The 15,179-nt window shown below is 46.9% G+C and overlaps 1 protein-coding gene across 1 annotated transcript in view; it reads right to left on the bottom strand.

The window, feature by feature from the left end:
* Positions 1-15,179, bottom strand: part of ush2a (Usher syndrome 2A (autosomal recessive, mild)) — a 172,771-nt gene that overhangs the window by 86,298 nt on the left and 71,294 nt on the right. The window contains exons 32-37 of the mRNA XM_035532480.1: positions 13,081-13,240; positions 9,054-9,216; positions 8,650-8,797; positions 6,055-6,206; positions 5,394-5,556; positions 487-705 (exon numbers count right to left, since the gene is read on the bottom strand). Coding sequence (XP_035388373.1) covers positions 487-705; positions 5,394-5,556; positions 6,055-6,206; positions 8,650-8,797; positions 9,054-9,216; positions 13,081-13,240 — 1,005 coding nt within the window. The remainder of the gene's footprint in view (positions 1-486; positions 706-5,393; positions 5,557-6,054; positions 6,207-8,649; positions 8,798-9,053; positions 9,217-13,080; positions 13,241-15,179) is intronic.

Raw genomic sequence — 15,179 nt, 5'->3', positions numbered from 1 at the left:
AACATTGGTCAGACCTGAGTCCATTAGGAAAGATTTATTGTTTAGTTTAAGCCTTGTAAACATGTTAATATATTTTTGTCATTGGTTCACTTCACCAATACTTGCTTTCTACGGCATTTGTGCAGTAAAGAGTGCGTGTTTGTTCTGTCACTGGTGCGTGACTTCAGGCTCATTCAAATGAGAAGCCCTTTCCAGAACCTCGTTAACTAAATCACAGTGGCCAGGAATCTTTTCCACTTTATTCTTTTTCTTCTGCTTTGTTTATTTGTTTCGCAAGCGTTGGTGTTGTGATGCCAGTGGATTGTGCTGTAAGAGAACCTCATCGTGGCTGCATCACCGCTTCGGTCCAGCCTTCAGCGTGGACCATTGCTGGCCTCCCATCTGTGGGGCCAGTGCTGGCCAGTGGGGCCCTGCGATAGGGTCCAGAGCCACTAACTGGCAGCCGCGGTGGGGCAGCTGGGCTTGGGGCAGGCACGCTTGACTGACCTGCAGGCGGGAGTGACACGCTGGCCGGGGTACTCTCCACGCAGCCCTGGCTGTTGCAGGCCTGCACCTGCACGCTGTAGTTGGAGTACGGCAGCAGCCCTCCCACAGACAGCCAGCGGCCGGCTGTGCCCGCATGGAACTGCGTCCTTGTCTCCGTGCTAGTCATCTCCAGGCCGCTCATCTCTGTGCTGTTCATCCCTGTGACACTCTGGTTCTGACCTGCAGAGGTACATGAACAAAAGACAGACTTCGGCATAGACAGGACAGAGTCAGAGAAAGGCTCTTTATTTACCCAGTCATGCAGTGCATTTTTACACTGACCAGGGTGAGCACAACAGATCAGGACTCAGAAATACAATCAGAGAAAGAGAGAGACAGAGAGACAGAGAAACAGAGAAACAGAGAGAGAGAGAGAGAGAGACAGAGAGCGAGAGAGAGATGGCAAAGTGCCCTGCTGACCCGTAGAACCTTAGGCTTTGGGTGTCTGTGCTGTAATCCAGAAATGGCGATCGATTGCTTCACTGGGCCAGACATTGATTCAGAAACACAGCAAGGTGGCTTACCGGCTGAAACCCACCAGAACAAAAACATAATTTTGTAAATAATAGCAGCTAAAGATATCTGTTTGGGAGTCCAAAGACTGTCAACCAGGCAAATGCTTTATAAAGACCTTTGTAATACATAAGGGGAGAAGAAATTAAAATGTAAAAATTCATCCTGATGGTTGGCTGAAAGAAGAAAGATATAAGAAATGTTTTTTTTTTTTGGGGGGGGTGCTTCACTGCTTCAACACACACACACGCACACGCACACGCACACGCACACACACACGCACACACACACACACACACACGTATTCCTATACTCTCAATCCCATACTTCTACCCATCGCTCCCCTAGTTAAACAAATTACCTTAAATAAAGGCCCAAGTCACTACACACACATACAAACCCCCCACCAGTAATGTCTTCACTCAGACACATGCATTTGGGCACATTAACCAGGAGGTCAAGGGTCAGGCCTCCCAGTCCCCAGCCACTACCACTTACTGGAATGCAATCGACTGCAGGATCTACGGCCCTGCTTACAAATTAAAAGAGAATTAATCTTCCCTGAGTTCACGCCTTCTGGACCAGATGTGCTGCTGGAGAGAGCTGGAGGAGTGTGTGTGTGTGTGTGTGTGTGTGTGTGTGTGTGTGTGTGTGTACATGTGTTTTGAGTCCATAACCTCTAGCCTTTACCCATCTGGCAGCTCTGAAATGTGGTACTATAAAGAAATCAATAGACATGAAGTGCTGCACTGACTAAAAGCACATCCACATACCATCACTCCCACAGTGGTGTGATGAAACTCATCGTTGCCATTTGGTAGTACTACTACTTTCAGAGCTGTGGAACGGGTGAACAACAGGGAAAATCCCCATTTAATCAAACTGGAAAACTTTAGTGAATTTGAAAATATTAATGACTTCTCTGAATCGCGTTTGATCATGTGAACGATCTCCGATTATTTTTATTCAAATCTCACAGTCGCTTCCAAAAGTCCCATTTTGGTTCTGAAAGCTTACATAAAAAATTGCTAACAAGAAAGCATCCATCTCTTCTTTCAGAGACAAGTTTTTTTTTTTTTTGTCAGAGTAAAAAACATGCAGTCAACACGTGCTTTATTTCTAGTAAAAGATAAATGGAAGGGTTTAGCGACTAAAGAATATATCACGGTTAAAAAGTCACTTTCCCCCCTCCAGCTCTACATAAATCACGGCACTGGTCAATATTTAATAATGCTAGCCTTGGTCCACAGTCCCCTGCTCACCCCTGTCATGTGTAATAGCTCCCACTCCGATATCTCTGACATAAAAGGCTGGCTTTACGGCAATACTAACATGTAGAAGGGGTCATTACTGATCGACATTTCCCTTAATCTGTGACTGCCGGCCACCAGCCAATAAATTCTCCAGCAATCCACCAGGGAGGAATGAGTAAACTTCTGCCTATTCCCTAACAGCCCAGTGTGTGCTGTTGTGTGTGTGTGTGTGTGTGTGCTCACGTGTGCTGGTTGAAAAACCTGACCCTGTAAAAGCAGCAAATCCAGGTCCTCCCACCATTGCTGGGGTATACTGAGGAAAAGCCCAGCGGCCCTGTGCCCCTGAGCTGTTTGGTCCATTCCTTGACAAGGGAGGTCTGTGCCCGTGAGAGGGTTGGTCCGTGCCCCTAGGGGTGGGGGCATCTGCGCTCTTGGGAGACGACGACAACACAAAGACCAGAGCTCCTCACCAACACTGTACCACCCCCCCCTCGACACAACGACGGTGAAGCAGAGTTTGCAAGCACGGCAGCATCAGCAGCTACGCGCACGCCAACAGCAGCCGCAGCTATGCATGTGTGCATGCCAGAAACAGCAACAACAACAGGAGACAACAAAAGGCAAGCTTGCCCCAGCGGGCAGGAGAAGCGGTGAGCCCTCGCATTCGCTTCCTCTTCCGCGAGTTCTCAAATCAATCCCGCTGTGCGCCGTAATCTCGGCTCCTCCGCTCACAAGAACACTTCAAAGCCCTCGCACCACGAGACGAGGGGGTGCAGGCTTTCAGAGAGGTCATTTCCGTCAACTCGCCTTGCCAGATTAAAATCTCGAGTTGGCAAACTGCTCGTCCTACTCGTAGGGAACGCTGCTTTTAAGTGCCCTCAGCGACGGGTGTGGCGGGGAGAAGCCAACCTGGAAGACAAGTGTGTTAACGAACACGCAGCTACGCAGAGGAGTTTGGGAACAGGGCTGTGGGTGCAGAGCCCACACCAGGCAGGGGCATTGCAAACACATGGGATTAAAAAGCAACCAAAAAACCACAGGGATTCAGAGGCAGCACACGTTAGCACGTACACACAAACACACCTGCATAATATGTGCACACACAGTCCAAAATTAACACATGCTGGAGACTCAAACACTTGTGCTGTGTACAAGTACAACTTACCCAATGAATTGTTTACAAGCACATTGAAATTTAAGTAGCAACAATATACCTTAATAATAACAACAACAATAATAATAACAACATTAATAATAATAATATTAGTATTAGCTTTTATTTAAATAATGCATCTCAAGAAGGCTTTACAGTAATACTAAAGATGTAGAGTGAGTGGTATGCTGAGAAAGCACAGGCTCCATATGCATTACAGAAGCTCAACAGCAGCCCTGCATATTCACACAGCACACTCACGGCCATCTACATTAAATACTTTCAGTAGGTAACCAATAAACAGTTAAAAAAGGGCTGAAGAGGTAAAGTTTTAGGAAAAGAGTCTATGTGGTTTACATTCTTGTTTATGTATGCATCAAAATAACTATAATACAAACGATGTCCATCAAAGGAGCTGACGGATTGCCTTGTAAGCGATCTGGTCTAAATAGTACAGATTAAGCAAACTCAGCTTAATTAGACGCTGACATAGTAACATGGCGTCAACGTGGCAACCGCAATTTCCGTATTTTCCACAAACAAGCACATAATGGGTTGTTATTTGCTGATGATAAACAAATAGTCAGTAAGAAAAAAATAATTCCAGTTTATTCCTGAATAGATCATCAGGCATGCGTGTGCGCGCGCACACATACACACACACACACACACACACACACGCACACACGCACACAAATGTACTTGCACCCACACATGCCCACCCAGGCGACACTGTGGGATTAAACGTGTACAACTGATCATCTGAACTCTTGATTAATGGAGAGAGACAATCCATTCTATTGGTCTGGGTGGCCAAGGAAAGTGCTGAGCTAGTGAAGGTGTGGGTCAGTCCTTTCATCTGAGCCCAGCTGCGCGAGGAGCAGGAGAAGGTCCTGGGGGAGGGGCCCTCACACCATCGGCAGCCGGCCCCACCCGCAACCTCTGCCGGGCCCCGATCCCACACTCCTGCAGCGACTGGTGCACAGCATTGCACGACCTCGCTCACGTGTGAACCTAATTGACCCACCAGCGTTATGAACTGTGCTGATTGGTTCTTCCTTGCTTGAGGTCACGGTCAACTGTGACAGTACTGTTGGGCTATACCGCTCCTCAACATATGTGGCCAATGAAACGGGTTTGGCGTAGCTGGTGACTCAGAAATTGGAACGGGTGCTACAGAATAACAGTGGTTGTAAGGCAGGGTCAGGAACTGTCACTCAAATGTTTCTCTGCCACAGATGGCTGTGGGCTTGATGACACGCCACTCCATCTCATGGCCCATAGTATAAACTTAAACCAGATGTTGTATGATATGGTTGATAAACCAAATTACAATAAGCCAACATGGTCAATATCTGATAGGTTTATAAATTTAAAAGTGCTTTACTGTACTAATAATAAATAATATACACAATAAATAAGGTTGCTGAGTATGTGCAGAGAACACCTCCTTAGTGTGTATGTGTGTGTGTGTGTGTCTTCTGCTTGCATCCTCATTCACATACACCACCCATGGGCATTTATTTCCAGGCAGCTATAAGAGAGGTCTGTCAGAGCTGGCAGAGGGAAGGGATGAGGTTGATTCCTTGTGAACGCACCATCACGTTCTTTTGAACAAACCTGTCCACTCTCATCCCGCCGAGACTGAGGAGTGGGGGCAGAGGCGCAGGGGCGCAGGGGACCAACCCCTGCTGTCCTCTCACGCCGCCACTGCGTCTGCCAGCTGCAGCCGGCAAAATGGGAGCCGACAACAATTCGTTTCTGGCCACTGGGCCGCGGTGAGCTCAGCGCCGGGGTTCACTGCCCTTTTTGCATACTCTGTGTAAACAATCACGGGGGAAAATAGCTGGAGTCAATATAAGGGATCAGAGGCGAGGCGAGGCAGGGCGGGGGGTCTCGCTCACTCAGAGGCAGAGGGAGATCTGTGGGAGCAGTTGGCTGTGGTTTACCTGCTGGCGTGCAGAAGGCCCCGGTGATGAGGACAGTGTAAGTGAGGTTGCCGTTGGGCTTGGCTGGGGGGTCCCACTTAACCCGGACGGAGCGCGGGGTCTCAATGACGACAGCCAGAGGGATGCTGCCAAGCGGGGGAGTTTCCGAAGTCCACACCTCTGTCTGAGAGCACGAAAAAGCAAGCGCCAACAGGTTGGAAAAGGAGCGGGCACGTCTGCAGCATTTCTAATGCAACAGCGCAAATGGCGGGTGTAAAGGAGAAGTTGAGTTTTATTATAAAGTTTTTATTATAAAGTTTTATTAGCAAAATCAGAACACTCGCACTAGTGACGACGCCACGGCCACGCCCCCTCGCTCCCTTTGGCCTGCACCGGGCTGTTTTTGCTGTGTCGGCAGAGCCGGCCATTTGCCTAAATATTGCACACATATTGGAAAAATGCCCAAATCTGGCCCATCAAAGCAGTAACCAGCCCAGAGTGGCATTTATACCAAATGTCAAGCGTGAACAGAAGGTGCTTTATTGAACAGAGCGAATCGATCACCTTTATGATGTCGCCCTGCCATCTGACACGTCTGGAGGAGCTGGGCCATGGGGGTTGGGCTCAGGGCGGGGGGGGGGGGGGGGGGGCATTAACATAATGCAAATGGGACGGCTCTCACCAGCGGGCCCAAGGCGCAGCCCTGCGCCGTGCACGCCTGCACGATGAAGCTATGCGGGCTCCATGGCGACAGGCCTCCGACCACGAAGCTTGTAGCCGAGGAGTTCTGCACCATCACCCCGTCCATCCACAGGCCGTAGCTGCTGATCACACCTGCCCTCGGGCCGGGAGAGAGTGGGTTAAAGGCAAACTGGTGTGAGCTGTCCGCTTTCCTGTTTTGTGACTGGTTCTGATCAAGTTCTGCTTATCTAGGATCATTTTTTGGGGGGTGGGTGGGTGGGCTTCTGTCAGGTTAGAACACTTTTATATGTGTTAAGAATGGCTCCTGGTCTTTTCCTTACTATGTAACGTTAACATTCACATAACACGGCACGTCCAAAGATAAAACTCATTTAAAAAAAATGGAGCATAGAACATAAAAATAAAACATTATAAAAAATAAATGGAGCATAGAACATAATTTTTTAGCATTAGAGAATGTTACATAAATCTAACATGTAGAACAGCAGAAAAAAAGCATGCATGCTTGCCAAAATATCCAAAAAGTGACATTATTAAATTTATGCACAACCAATAGACATTGTTGTTTTGTGTGTGCACGTGTGTGTGTGTGTGCGAGCGCACACTTCACATCACGCGCATTTATAAAGTGTAATGCGCTAAAATAACAGTCATTTCCTTTAATGAATACAAATTTCTACACATTTGTGAAAAAACGAAATAGCCCAAGGACTATGCACAAGTCTGATGAATAAGAAAGTCGTCACAACTCTTATTGTGAATGGAGGAAGGGGGTTAATACGCTTTATTTATAGAGCCGTATTCAGAGGCATGTGTGCTGCCCGCTTGCCGTCCTGATGTAAACAGGCCGTTTTGTTTAAAGCCCTGTGTTAAAGGCGGCCATTAGGGAGAGAGGGCTGTAAAACATGGAAAGAGAGCCATTTAATGCAGCTGCCCTCTTTCCAGCTGTCCACAGGCAGACTCCGCGCAGGGTTCTTAGGGGGTCAGCAGTGCGAGGTGCGGGCAGGACGGGGGTTTGGGGGGGGGCAGCTACTTTAAAGCCTGCACACGTAGATTCACCCATGCACATACCAGCGCACACTCCCTCATACAAACAAGCAAGTAACCCAATAGAAAAAAAGAATGTACAGGTTTAGGTACAGGTGGTACAGGTACAGGTGATCAGACTTGTTCTAATATTAACACCGAATACACTTGATATGTTTTAAGGATATTAGAGAAATAACAGCTGCATAACAGCTCACTCCATTGTCTTCTCTGAAACATTGTATATATCATTTGATTATATCTAAATGCACAAACAAACTAATAGTCAGATATCCCTGGGGCTGGTTGACTGTCCTGAACAGTATTCTTCTGTGCATCATTTTTTGTGTGTTCTGTTATGAATGCAGCAATTCAGGGTTTCGCTGTGCACCTAGGAAAATAACATTTGTAAACACGCCACTGAATATCAGCTATCAATACTTTCCTCTAGGTCTTGGCAAAAATGTGGCAAATCTATACAAATTAAATTAAATATTATATTCCTATAAATGCTTCAAATAAATGTCTGATAACACTCCCAATACAAAACAACAACAACAACAACAAAACAAGTGAGTGACTTGTTTTGTTTTTTTTTTTAACTTTTGTGGTTTTTTTGTTTTGTTTTGTTTTGTTTGCTTTCTAGCTCGGAAAGGACATTTGGGCTTCTTAAATTAAAAAACCAAGCCCACATCTAGAAAAAATGAAAATGTGAAATGTATTAATCACTACTGCAGGAGATCCAGAAGCTAACCTTAAGATGTAAAGACTGTGTAGTTTAGACTGAACTGTGCTAAAAAGTATTTATTAGCAGTTACTATTTTAAAACTAATTTTAAATCTCTGTATAGAGTATCAGCTGGACAGCTTGACTCATTCATTTTAAATTAATTGAAATACAATTTCAGATGAATTAAATGAATGAAATTAAATTAGATTTTTTTTTAATTTTTTTTTACAGAATTTGAATTTTTTTATATTAATAAAATGTTAATAAAAAAATAACAATAATAAGTTAAAGGGAATTTTAGCCTATTTGCTGATATGTATGCATGCCTTAAATATTTATTGCTCAGTGCTTAGTGATCTTTATTTCACAGGGCATTTTAATGGTTTAAAAAAATAATATAGCAAAAGATACAGTTATATTAAACCAACATCTTAAAGTCAATCTTCCTTAAAGGTCAAAGTTCAGCTCCTGAAGCCCTGCTCTTATGTCCACATGCCTAGAAGCCAGAAAGGTTTCCACGACGAGGAGACAGCGATGCGCTTGTGACAGCCACCGCTGAGGCTGCAGTTCACCGCATCAGTCAAAAGGGAGCACTTTTCACCCACTTAAAACACTGCGCTTTCCATCGCACTCTCCCCACCTCCTCTCTCCCATCTCCTGGCTTGCTCTCGTGCTGTCGCACGAAGTGCACCTCCGCTCCTCCTCCTGCCTCCTAGCCTCCGCACTAGCCCATCATTAAAGGCGAAAGCGCCCCTTAGCTAAGCGGACCGTTGAGGACGCGGGTTCACCTTCGCCGGCGCCTGCCTCTGAGACCACTCACCATTGGGCTTGCGTGGAGCGTCCCATGACACACGGAGGGTGTGCGGGGAGATGTACTGGACAGTGGGGGGGGGCACCTCCTCCGGGGAGCTCTCCTCGGTGTGGGCCACACTGGGGGGGCTGAGGGCGCAGCCGCCTGCCGTGCAAGCCTGGGCAGCAAAGGTCAGGGAACATCTGAAGTCGTACTCAGGGATGAGCGAACAGTGCAAAGTACAACAGCCTTTTAAATAAAATACAGTCAATATTTCAAAATATAGTGAAGATGTTTTAATGCTACAAAGTTTAAAAAAAATGAAAAAATCACCACGTTTTCTAATGCTGCATCCAACATAAAACTAAACTGTCTTAGGTGAAGATATTGTTTACAAAATAGATGTGCACGGCAGAGGGCAGAAGTGAACGCACAGCGATCTGGAACAGGTAGGTGGTCCCAGGGACGAGGCTGTGTAGGGTGTGCTCCTCAAAGAGCTCGGTGCTGTTGTAGATGGCCACAGGCTCTTCTCCGGGAATGGCCCGGTAGAGCGAGTACGACTGCAGCCGGCCGTTGGCCTGCAGCGGCGCTGCCCACCTGTAGAACGAGCAGGGCACGCGTTAACCGCCAACCGCCCACGCGTCACGCCCGGCCGTCCGCAGTGCGACCGCACGGCGTCACCGTGGAGAAGGCTGGCGGACGGCTGGCGGGGGCGGAGCCGCCCGCAGAGCAACCGGGGCCCAGACGGAGTCTACTGCGATAACCCCGGCCAAAGGAGCGGCGACAGAAATAGGAAAGTGTGGTGGGTTAATGTTTCAGGCTGCAGCTTGACTTTCTCAGGGCTAAATTTAAAACAGAGGACACCGCTATCTGCTGCGAGATCAGAAATAAAGAATCACGCGGGAGGGCCGGGAGAAAAAAGGCCGACAAAGAGGAAGTGAGGGAGGAACAAGAACATATACAGCAGGGAAGGAAATGGAAGATGGTTATGCCTGTCTATCACAATCTATGAACAAAAATGTCATGTATGCCTATTAAAGCAATACTGCATGCCTATTTTAAGTTTTGTTCATTATCATTAGTACTGTATTTATTAGTGTTTAGTATAGTATTAATGTTGCATTTTGTACTATATTTTGTTGCAGTAGTAGTAGTAGTATTAATATAGTATTTAGCATTGTATTTTGTGTATTTGTATTCTCTGTATTTGCATTGTATTGTCATATTTAGGACTGCGGTTCCAAAACATTGCTGGTGTTTCTAGGCAGAAGCTGGATGACTCCTTGTAGTAGTACAGTCATAATGAAAGTCTGAAACAAAGGAAGACGTGTTTGTTTTCTCCACTTCCTCCATCGTCCTCGAGGGGCTTTGCATTGGCACTGTCGGCCTTTAGGACCAGTGAGAGGGTGCTCTACCTACATCTGAAGAGAGTGCCCTGGTGAGATTTCCAAGCTGCCTGTTCCATTACAAAGTCGTCCAACCATGAGGAGAGTTGAGGTGATGCATAGGGGACACGCAAGTTGTTGTTCAAGGTGTTTTGCTCTGTGAAATTAGCACATGCCTCAAAAGGGTCTCTCAGTCTAGCAGGAGCAAACGCACCCCCAGGTAACCCTATTCATTATTGTGATTAATTTGGCTTCTGCATCAATTAAATTGTATTTTACGTGACAAACGACACTGGCTATTATGGCGTACTATCACATGATTGATAAATCAATTGAGCATATGATTTATACTGGCTTCAAAACATCGATAATAAAAGAAAAGATTTTGTAAAGTAAATAACAGTTTCACAAAAATCAACAAAAACATGCTTAGGTAGTTAATGCGGTGTGATAGCATGTGATATAATGCAATACAATATAGAGGGTTACAAACAGAAGCCCAGGAGGAAGAACGAGAGGGTGTGTGGGAGGGAGCTGATCTGCTGATGCTGGGTTTGTGCATATCCTACAGCACAAGACCTTTCTCACAGGCAAATCGCAACACAACAAAAGAGTATTGAACACATATGATCCTTCACCCTTTGCTATTACGATTCTGCTAACAAGGCAATACCTACCAAAGGCACCATATCCACAATTAGACCCTGAGAGAGAGAGCGAGAGAGAGAGAGAGACAGAGCGCGCGAGCAGGAGCAAGAACGTGAGTGAGTGAGAGAGAGCGAGCGAGCACACAAGATATCATCTGTAATGTCAAATTACAGCTTTACTCTCTCTTGCTCCCTCTCCCTCTCTCATCAGTACCGCTCCTCCTATTCAAATTGGAATATCCCATGGAAATAAGGCAATAACTGCTCCACGCTACCGCCTGGCAGATGAGAACAATAAATACGGCAAGCTTTCCTGCAAAGCACTGCTCTCGGGATATAGCAGAGCCATAACCAAGTTATGAAAATCAGCATATACATCTTTTTAATAAATGACACACAGACCTCACAAGCTTCCTACCACCATTAATAAAGAGAAAGAGGAAGAACAAGAGTCAAAGCCCCCCACCCTCCCATGGGGCAGAATTGAGGATAATTGGATGAGGGCTGGTCTGAGAGGCTACTACATTAAAGAGGACGAGAGAGCTATACGGTGGCCCGGAAAGGGGAGGCATAATTCAGTCTGGGCACTTGACGTGGCGACAGGCGTCACCGGCGGCAGCGTATTCTCCTCGCGCCCTCGCCCCCATCCCACCGCTCTCCGACCGCAAACGCTCCGGTAAAAGGCTGACATTTCGGTTCGGGCGGAGGGGGTGTGGGCACGGTACAGTTGGCAGGAGTGGCGTGCCACTCTGACGCTAAACACAAAGTATGCCCGAGTCGGCCGCCCTCCTGTCCCCGGCTTCGTCCGACTCCGTCTCTCGTTTCGGTGTCCGTGCGCCACGCCGCCCTCTCCGACCTCTCCGACCTGCTCTGGCGCGTCTCCGCCGCTGCCGCTCTAATGGCTTCCACGCAGGCCGCTAAAGGCCAAGGTGGAAACGCCCATAGAAGCAGCCCCCGTGCCTCGCTCGCTCCTCCACGCTGGGGTTGAGAGCAGGAGAATGTTCTGTATTCCAAGCAGGAGCAGACAAGGTCGCGTGCTCGGGCCAGACGGCCCAGCACCTCGCCTCGCCTCGCCTCGCCCCGTCTGCCCCGCCCTCACTCACTAAATCAAGGCTCTGTTTCCCATTCGCACCGGCAGCCCGAGGACGGCCAAAGGCAACGAGGACGATGAGCCCACCGCTTTGAGTGACAGAGGGGGCGCGGCACACTTTATGATTGTACAGAAAACACTCAGTTGATTAATGCACCTGTAGGACGACCCCTCAAACGTGAGGAAATGGGTGGGGAAAAGAAGGTGGAGAGCTGACCATCCTGACCCCTGACATCTGACCCCTTCACTTTGCTAAGCTTGTGTACAGTGGGAGGGAACCACTTTCATGCATCATTAATAACAATCAACAGATTTTCTTTCCTTTTACAGTAACATTCTAAACATTATTATTTCTCCTTTGTGATGTTAAGTCACACATATCTGTAGATACAAACTAACCTCTCTCAGTTAGACAGGAAAGATCAGGGTGGAGATATACAAGGGGAAGCTTTACTCCAGAACACATCAGCAACCACAAGGGCAAAGACTACTGCCTATGCATTTCTATTCATGATGACTGAAATTAAGAAATGGGGTTAATAATGGAGGGCTTGGAATTGTGGGTAATGGGTGGATGGGTGGGGACAGTGTGGAATTTTTGTCGCCCTCCAGTTGCGAGCAAACGCCCACTGTCTCATTACTGGGTCTCTTTGATGAAACTTTGTCACATAAAAGGTAATACTGCCACCTTCACTGTGTCCTACCTCGTTAGTGTATGCATCTGCTTGTCTCTTTGAGTGCGTGTGTTCATGTGTGTGTGTGTGTGTGTTTCTTCCTGCATGTCCAACCCAAGGACAGGACCTGTAATGTGGGCAGAGGGCATGTGCTTTTGAATTGAGGACCAACTTTCCAACCCCACCTTCCTGAAGATGAAAGGTTTGTAGTCTCACCTAATGAATCCCTCTGATGTATTTAATCATAATAAATTAAAGTTGCTGTCCAATAAGGGCAGATCTCTCTATTGTGCCACCACATTAAACAGTCCCCCTAATATGCACACAGGCACAACCTTGTATGAACAGTGCACAGGCAAGGCCTAATAACACCTACTGGCCCACTAGATTATCTGCTTTATACTATAAAATAGACTGTAGAAAGATAAAGATAAAAGACAACCATGTAAATGTACTGTGATATACTACTAATACACACAGCAGACCATGTGAAAACACAGAATCAACCTTTAAAAAAACAACAACAACTAACTGTCACATGTACAGTATGTTTTCAGCAAGTGTCAATTTAAGGTAGCATCGATTTGTATGATTTGCATATGTCACTCACATTGGTGTGGGTGTATGGGCGTGTGTGTAAGTGCGTGTGTGTGCATGGCACTCACTGGACATGGATGGTGCGAGCGTCCAGCACTGTGAGGACAGGTGCATCCATGTGGGCTGGAGCTAGTTGCCCGGTGACGAACGTGACAGCCGAACTGTTGGTACAGCCTGCCCCAGTGCAGGCACTCAGGAGCAGCCGGTGTGAAGTGTAAACCCCTAGACCTGAGCAGACACTCGCGCACACAAACACACATGCACACACACAGTACAGGCGCTTCAACACATCAGTATCCATTAATGTATGTTTCAACATGCAGAGACAAAATGAAGTCATACCAACCAGTTTAGTTCAACAGGTAGTTGAAATGGACTTTATTTGACATTTACAGCTTCAGAAATCTTGTTGGCCATCTGTATTTAAAGCACTATTTTAGCTGAAGACATCTGCTGCTTGTGTTCTGAGCTACCCTATTGTGCCTCAAAGTCTTTATAACTGGACGTGGATACACAAAAACAGACAGACAGACAGACAGACGCGCGCGGAACATTCGGCCTGGCCTTCCACGTGGCTGGGCTCACTGGTGTACCATTTGTACTGCGAGGCTGGAGTTTCAAACACGACCTGGGAGCACCATGTTTCAAAGGGCATTCTTGAGGGAAGGAGGCTCTCTCCTTGAAGCGCTTGAAAGCAGTTTTTACTGTCAAGGAACGAGGCATACAAAGGCTATAGAATCCAAAATCACAGCAGGGGCAGGCGGCGAAGCTGAGCTAAGATATCCTGAAAGAAATTGGAATCTCCGGGTTATGAGTGTAACATGCGCGTGCACATGGTAGCGAGCTGGGTATGGATGGCATAGCAACGCACTGCTCTGTAGCTTCTCATCATATCACACCTCCACCTTCGTGTCGACCAACAATGAATGCGATACCCCGCCGAGCTGACTTGAAAATAATATGTAGCTTTATGAAGGAACAAAAAACTTCAAACGTCTTTGTACTTGGGCGTTCGCCTGTAATACACGTCGTCAGCATGTCTTTATCTGTAAAAAACAAAGTCATCAGAGGTGATCGCAGAGAAGGGACAAGCTGAGACGCAGACTCCGGCTCGGTGCCTTCCACCCTTGTCTGTCGATCTTAAAACTAGGTGTGAAATGTGCATAACATTTCCTAACTAAGCTTTAAAAAGTGACTTCTGCCGTGGCACATTTGCATATAATCTGTTTCTAAGTGAGGCGGAAGGGAAAGAGCGAGATCTCCACAAGGCGCCAGAAAACGCATCAGCATTCGTTAACAAGTGATGCGTTACAAGAAATTATATCCTCGCGCATGGACGCCCCAACGATTACTGTCAGGCAAGCTATAATTTTTAATCTCACCAAGAAATGAAGACCTGCATTCTCATTGATTTGCCCATACTGTTGCCAGACTCGTGGTCTTTATGGACCTTATTATTATAACAAAACCATTATTTCAAAGCCTTGTTTCTTTCTGTAGATGCTTCTAGATAAGACACATAAAATGCAGCCCTTTCTGCCTGAGACTCTACATACGTGCATCTGGTCAAGTTGAAGCACCACTAGTAAACTGATCAAATGTATGGTGGTCATATTGATTCACTATTTTTGCTAATGGATAAAAATGTTTTTGAATCATGGTCTTATGTAACTGAAACCTAATGTAACCCAAGTAACATGTTGCGTATCTTGAATGCATTTGGTTTTCCCCCTCCGGGGCAGCCAGCAGCCAGTGTGTGCATCCGTGCCTGTGTATCACCACACCGTTCCTGTGTGCAGAGTAAAACCAGGGGAGGCGACGGGAGGGGCCCAAGCACTGGCTGACATTTTGAATGATTCATCTCGGAGTGAATATACCTGTCCTGGGTGTAAATTGGTCTTTTGGGTCTCCCCTCATCGTGTAGGCAAGGCCCTTACCCCGGGGGTCAAACTGCGGCAGGAGCACGCGGCCGTTTAATAAAACATCGCGCAGCGTTCACACATTACAGCCGAGAGCAGCAAGAGGTGCTGCAGGCCTGGGCAGCAGGAGCATGCTGGGAGCAGGAGGAGTCAAAGAAAAGCCCAAGCAAAACAATGGCTGGCTGTTGGCCCTTTGTCTTAACCAGCAACATGACAGAGCATTACAGCAGTGCCTCTGCTTCTACCAA

The sequence above is a fragment of the Electrophorus electricus genome, chromosome 13 (genome assembly GCF_013358815.1).
Source record: "Electrophorus electricus isolate fEleEle1 chromosome 13, fEleEle1.pri, whole genome shotgun sequence".
NCBI lineage: Eukaryota > Metazoa > Chordata > Actinopteri > Gymnotiformes > Gymnotidae > Electrophorus > Electrophorus electricus.
The sequence above is the reverse complement of the archived record's forward strand: the minus strand, read 5'-3'. Positions and strand labels throughout refer to the sequence as shown.